At 38.0% G+C, this 6,438-nt stretch overlaps 2 protein-coding genes across 2 annotated transcripts; both read left to right on the top strand.

The window, feature by feature from the left end:
* The first annotated feature begins 855 nt into the window (after positions 1-855).
* Positions 856-3,334, top strand: LOC133880955 (peptide methionine sulfoxide reductase B5-like). The gene is made up of 3 exons (XM_062319926.1): positions 856-1,293; positions 2,717-2,873; positions 2,969-3,334. The coding sequence occupies exons 1-3, from the start codon at positions 956-958 to the stop codon at positions 3,131-3,133; spliced, it is 660 nt and encodes a 219-aa protein (XP_062175910.1). The 5' UTR covers positions 856-955; the 3' UTR covers positions 3,134-3,334.
* An 837-nt stretch (positions 3,335-4,171) lies between these two features.
* On the top strand, positions 4,172-5,774 carry LOC133880954 (uncharacterized). The gene is made up of 2 exons (XM_062319925.1): positions 4,172-4,537; positions 4,612-5,774. Exon 2 carries the CDS (start codon positions 4,690-4,692, stop codon positions 5,557-5,559), a length of 870 nt encoding a protein of 289 aa, XP_062175909.1. The 5' UTR covers positions 4,172-4,537; positions 4,612-4,689; the 3' UTR covers positions 5,560-5,774.
* The last annotated feature ends 664 nt before the right edge of the window (positions 5,775-6,438 follow it).

The following is a 6,438-nucleotide window of genomic DNA, read 5'->3' as shown; positions in this document are numbered from 1 at the left end:
ACTCGTTCTATTTAAATTGTTAGCTCGCTCGTGTGTGTGTGTCTATATATATATATATATATATATAAATAAGTTTTATAAATATAAGATTCTATAATTATAGTGTATAAAATATTAACACAGTAAACATAATATAACACTACAAACGTTATATTTAGAATGCGAAATGTATATCAAAGTTAAAATTGTACTTAATTTGAATTTTTTTTTTTTTGAAATAAAAATTATTATAAAACTCCAATCGAGCTCAAGCTACTCGAGTTCAATTGGAGGCTCAACTTGTTAAGCTAGCAGAATTCGAACAACTCTTTAAAACTCGGCTTGAGCTAGAGTCCATATTCTATGTATTCGAGTCGAATCTGGCAACCCCAAACTCGATTCGGCTCAGCTTGAATATAGTCCTACATGTGCTCCTTAGCAAGTTAAACATATTAAGGAATTACTATTCATTCCCAACCCCCTCATCTAAATATAAGGTATCTGCTGTGGGAGGTTTTTTGATATTTTTCATGAAATTTTCCCTAAATATAGGAAATGAAACCATTATAAGGTAACTGTTACTAATGATCTAAGTAGCCCAGTAAAATGGAAGCCCACAACCCTAAATGTCTACTTGGACTTCATTTCTATTGGCCTATACAAATAACCTAAGGAAACGAAGGATTGCTGGAATTGAGGTCCATGAGCCTCAAGGCCCAATACCAAACTGGCCAAGACGCACCCAAGGAGACATTAACGGGATAATCTTCACTTCATCTGAACTGGAGAGAGGATCCCTGTCCATATCTGAACCCTCAGTGAAAATGAATCTCACAAAATCGTAAGGTCCAGATTTGCGCTGTCAGGGAGAATATTTAATTTTATTTTTTCTATTCAAATGAGGTAATGGTTAATTGTCTAAATAAATAGAATCCTCAAATTCGTTTTTTTCCGTTTTCCGAGTCTCAATTCGCAGATGGCCTCTCAAATTCCAAGAACATTACCTCTCTCGTCCTCCAAAACCAGAATCCTCAACCCCACAGCCAAACACGCTTTCTCGAAGCTCCTGTGTCCACCAAAATCCGCACCCACCTCTCTCTTCAGGGCTCATTTCAGACCCTTTGCTCCCAAACCCATCATTACTGTTCCTATTTCTGCAACTGGGTTTGGCGGATCATTTCACCAGAGTAACCGCAGCTTTCGTGGTGGGGTTGTAGCCATGGCTGCACCTGGGTCGGTCCAGAAATCGGAGGAGGAGTGGCGGGTCATTCTCTCGCCCGGGCAGTTTCGGGTTCTGCGGCAAAAGGGCACAGAGTAAGTGAGATTCTTATACTCAAAAACTTTTGCAGAGGTTAGTGGCTTCGTAATTTGATTGAATGTTGGTCAAGTATGGTTTTTGGTTGATCTCTTTATAGTGTTTCTATATGAAGACTTGCACCCTGTTTGAGATTACCTTAGGAAAAAAGCCTCATTTTCAAGCTTTGTATATTGAGCTTTTTAAATTTTTATTTTTATTTTTTATAGTGATTTTTAAGTTTGCACTGAACCCACTATTTTTTGCTCGACAACTTTGAAAGTACTTTTTAAACCCCTTAACGCAATCCAAATAGGCTCTTAGCGGCAAAAGTTGGGATTGGGGGTTGGAAATTGTGTAGTATATTTGTGATAATATTGGGGTCTTTGAGAAATGAAATCATTTGGGTTGATATGTTTGAGAAAGTTTCATGGTAGACTTGGGGGTATTGATGAATTTGGTTGCAGTATCTTGGTCATGCGTACGGGTCTTTTGTTGTTGTCGTTTTAAGGTTTGATGTGCCTGTTTGCTAGGTAGTTGTTCCTTTAGTTGGATTCAGAGGACACCAAATTGGGAAATTATATTGGAATGTAAGTGTAATTGTTCAGTTATTGGTAATTTTGCGCTTTTCAATAACTTTTTACTTATCAGAAAAGCAATCATAATTTTGATACACTCCTTGTATGAATAAGAGATTTGTTGTTTGGAGCTGTGTTATCCTCCTTAAGTAGGCACGGTTTCTTTCTCTTTTTTTTTTTTTTTGATAAGTAAGAATTATATCCAACAAGACATTTGCTAGGCTGAGGATGGTGGTTTCTCATTCCATGCATAACCATTTAAGCTTTTGGTTTATGGATGTGACTAATGCCTCAGGCAAAAATGAAAGGTTGATGTGTTTAGAGGTGTACATCACATTGCACCGCATTGGAAACTTACCTCTCTAAAGTGAGAGCCTTAGAGAATGTAGCCTTTCAAGCCTCTGGCTATTTTCTATGGGTGCGTCCTCAAGTTGTTAGCTTATTAGTTATTACTCCTTTTAATAGATGTTAGAAAAGGGAAATTCTGGTTCAGATACAAAAGCCTAGGCAAATTGTCATTTCTAGAAAAAAAGAAAAAAGAAAGAAGAATCAGATTTTTTGTGGTACTCCAGATGTTCTGAATTGGTTTAGGCTGTTAGCCTTATTAGCTGATTACTTTTACGAAGGAATTCAGTGGAGGATTAGAGAACAAGAATCCACCCTATCATCCCTGAAAAACCAGAATCTGCCGTTTGCACATTGGCAATCTCCTCCAACTTGGGATCATGTTCTGATTACAAAGATAAGATGCATCACATGATGGTTTCTGACAAATATCTCAGAAAGAAATCTGAGTGCTGTTGTTTTTTCTTTTAAGATTTGTACATAATTCTTCGCAGTTTGACACTGTTTGGGTACCATACAGGAATCCGGGCACGGGAGAATATAACAAGTTCTTTTTGGACGGAGTTTATCAATGTGCAGGATGTGGAACCCCTCTCTATAGGTCCACAACCAAATTTGACTCTGGCTGTGGTTGGCCGGCTTTCTATGAAGGTCTCCCTGGAGCCATAAATCGCAATGTAGCACCCATACTCTTGTTTTCTCTTTTGTTAATCTAAGTTTCTTCTAAATATTCATTTTGCTCAATTTATTGACAAGATCTTAATATAATCAGCCGGATCCGGATGGGATGAGGACAGAAATCACATGTGCAACTTGTGGTGGGCATCTAGGTCATGTTTTCAAAGGTGAAGGTTTTCGAACACCCACGAATGAACGCCATTGTGTTAATAGTATCTCTCTCAAATTCACTCCAGCAAATTCTGATCCTTCCAAGTGAAGTCTACTATAATGTAATGCCCTTCATATAATCTGTGTTAATATTGGTCATCATGTGATGTTATCCAAATAAAAGGCTGATGCTGCCATTTTTGAGTTAAATGCGACCATAGTTCCCCTTCATATGCATCTTAGAGTTCGTTCGTTGTCCTGTTTCAAGTGCCTTATTGTATTCAAGTAAATTATGGAGATATTTTGTTTATCTTCCTTCCCTTTTTTTTTTTAATGCTTAACTATATTAGTATCTTAGATAATGATATTATGATGGCTCTTCCCCTCCCTCTTTTTTCAAACTGATGGAATCACACAGAATAAGGTTTTCTTCCAAACTGGGTTGAAAGAATTTTTTCAACCCGGTGTATTAAATGGACATGTATGTAAAATGTATATAATTTTCATATGCATTTTTAATTTTATATGTGATTTTCACGGGCATTTTAAACACATCTCGATTTAATAAAGGAAAATTTTGTCTAACAATAATAGTAGATTATACCGCTATAAATTACACTATGTCCCTCGGCCTTTGCCTCCCCAAACTTTTTTCTCCCATGGATTAAGTTCGGGGCCCCCCTTCAAGTATTGCTTGGATGAATCATTGAAGGCTGCATTGGTTGGATAAACTTGAATGGAATTTGAAATTCTGTTTCTGTTGAATTCTCGAATCTTGATTGTCCAATACTCCAAAAGAATTGCTTTAGTTTTGTTTGTGGGCCTTTTGGAAACTGTTCTAGTATTAGTATTTCAAAGAATAACAAGATCCAAACTGTTATTGGATGATATTTCTAATTCCAAGGTCAAAAGACTTAAAACATCTGTGCAGCAAGAGCACCCAAGAAGAACAAAACTCAGAAAAAACCAGATGTAAAATGTAAAATCTAAAGCTAGCTAGGGGATCACTTTGTCATATGGGCAAGGTGGTTAAGAGCTGTGTCTTGAGATAGCAAAAGATTATATCTAAAAAAAAAAAAAAAAAAGCCATTTAAAATATACAACATCTAAAAAAAAAAAAAAAAAAGCCATTTAAAATATACAACATCGGCCAATGTAAAATTGAGGTGATAAAATGATGTGTAGAGTAACATTACTCTTGGCTTTTATAAATTTTGATCTTCTTGCTATTTAATTTGGCGATTGGTGATTGCTAAAATTCTTGGAGTCTTTGATTGCTAGAGTGATGAAGGATAAATATTATCCTAACGGGAATTTTATGTCGGCACAATTGGGGCGTCAGCCATCGAACGCGTGGAGAAGTATCTTCCAAGCAAGGGGGGTGGTGGAGGAAGGGGTGTTATGGAGGGTGGGAAATAGTGCACATGTGCGGATTTGGAAAGACAAGTGGCTCCCGCCTCCTTATTTTACTTTGTTTCACTCCCCTCACCAAAGGTTGGACGCTGATTCTAGGGTGAGTGCTCTCATAAATTGGTCTCCAGGGTGGTGGAATACGTACCCAACTAATTCAGTACAACTTTACTCCAGATGAAGCTGCCCGAATATGCAGTGTTAATCCCAGCCCTTTACAAGCACCTGACACGATGATTTGGCAAGGTACTTCGCATGGAATGTTCACAGTCTGGAGTGCGTATTTTCTGGAGCAGAAGAAGCGAACTCAGGCCATGGGAGAGAGCTCTTAAGCTAGAGAAGATCGAGGACAGGTTTTGGCAGGAGCTTTGGAGATTGGAAGCACCGGCAGTGGTGAAAAATTTTATGTGGAAAGTGGGCAATGACTTGCTCCCAACAAAGGGGAATTTGTTCCAAAAAAATATTGTCCAAAATCCAAATTGTCCTATTTGCTTGCAGGAGACAGAGGATATGCTCCATATCCTTTGGAGTTGCAAGTCTTCTATGGCAGTGTGGCAAGAATGTGGGAAGAAGATTCAGAAGCTTGCACTTGGGGAAACTGATGGGAAGGGGTTGTTGCAGTACCTGATGAGGAAGCTTGAGGGTGAGGATTTACTGATGGCTATTGTGGTGTCATGCATGATATGGTTGAGGCGAAATGCTGTAGTTTTTGATCGTGAGTTCACACCCCCAGGTAGCCTAGTTGCTGACGCACAGAGAGTGGTAAGGGAGTTCACTCAACCTGTAATGAGCTCTGATTTGCCCCTTCGACCAGCTTCTGGATCGGCTGTGACTTGGACTCCTCCCCGTTATGGTACCATTAAGATCAACTGGGCTGCTATCCTCAACCATGTGATGAAACAGACGGGCATTGGGGTCCTGATTAGGAATGCAAATGGTGAGTTGCTCGCGACACAGGCCAAGTTCTTCTCTTCCTTGATGGATTCGTCTCTGGCAGCAGCTTTGGGAGCATGGTATGCTGTAAAACTAGGATGTGATATGGGTGCGCACCTTGAAGGAGCTACACTGAGTGTAGTGGCTGCCCTAAAGAAGAATGGGCCTTGCGGTAGTAGCTTTCTCATCTGATCGAGGATACAAGGCTTTGGCTTCAGAGATTGCCCCATGTTTTTATCCACCATGTTTGTCGAGAGGCTAATGCTGCTGCTCATTGTTTGGCTAAATTAGCTATTTTCCAGTTTTTTGACAATGTATGGATGGGGGATTGTCCCTTTATGATTTGGAATGTGCTTCTTGCTTAGCAAGAGATTATGGTTTGATTAATGAAATATCAACTTCCCAAAAAAAAAAAAAAAAAAAACGCTATATATTCAACTCTTATCTCACTCTCATCCAACTGGGTTGATATAGTAGTGCGGCTAGTGGCGCGCTAATTTATTTATTTATTTTTTTTATTTTTTATTTTTAATGAGGGCAATCTAAGAGCTGATAGCACTGCCACATCCACCCAATGAGATGGGATTAGAATGAGAGTTGAGTATTTAGAATATCTCTTTAATTTGTTGTTAGCTACATTTCTCGGGTGAATTGTAATTTTTTTTATCCCACGTAAAAATGCTATTTCTCAAACTCTTAGCAAAATTTAACAATTTTTTTTAAATAAATTATTAAATATATATGATCCACAAGTAGAAAAATAGAATCAATGATTAATTTAAAAAAAATTGAGAAAGTAGCTTCCTCCTAAAAGTTATGAGCTTCATTGAGAAATACGAAGAGCATGTAAAATTCTAATATTCTATTGATAGTCAATAAACTCCACTCATATATTAAAAAGAAAAAACAGAAAAAAAAAAAATGGAAACCAACAAAAGAAATATATTCCAATTGCCACGTGGTAAATCCCAATTTCCTTTAAGATAAGCACTTGGACCACTTGGTCAAAATCTGCAATCGCCACGTGGACATTACGTTAGCTTCTAAAACTTCAAAAAATTCCGAGCGCTT

The sequence above is a fragment of the Alnus glutinosa genome, chromosome 11, assembly GCF_958979055.1.
Source record: "Alnus glutinosa chromosome 11, dhAlnGlut1.1, whole genome shotgun sequence".
Taxonomy (NCBI): Eukaryota; Viridiplantae; Streptophyta; class Magnoliopsida; order Fagales; family Betulaceae; genus Alnus; species Alnus glutinosa.
This window is presented reverse-complemented; position numbering and strand designations above follow the sequence as displayed.

Coding starts and splice junctions, on each gene's coding strand:
- LOC133880955 (XM_062319926.1), top strand. CDS start 956: ATGGCCTCTCAAATTCCAAGAACATTACCTCTCTCGTCCTCCAAAACC. Junction 1,294..2,716: donor CTGCGGCAAAAGGGCACAGA/GTAAGTGAGATT, acceptor GGTACCATACAG/GAATCCGGGCACGGGAGAAT. Junction 2,874..2,968: donor CTGGAGCCATAAATCGCAAT/GTAGCACCCATA, acceptor TAATATAATCAG/CCGGATCCGGATGGGATGAG.
- LOC133880954 (XM_062319925.1), top strand. CDS start 4,690: ATGGAATGTTCACAGTCTGGAGTGCGTATTTTCTGGAGCAGAAGAAGC.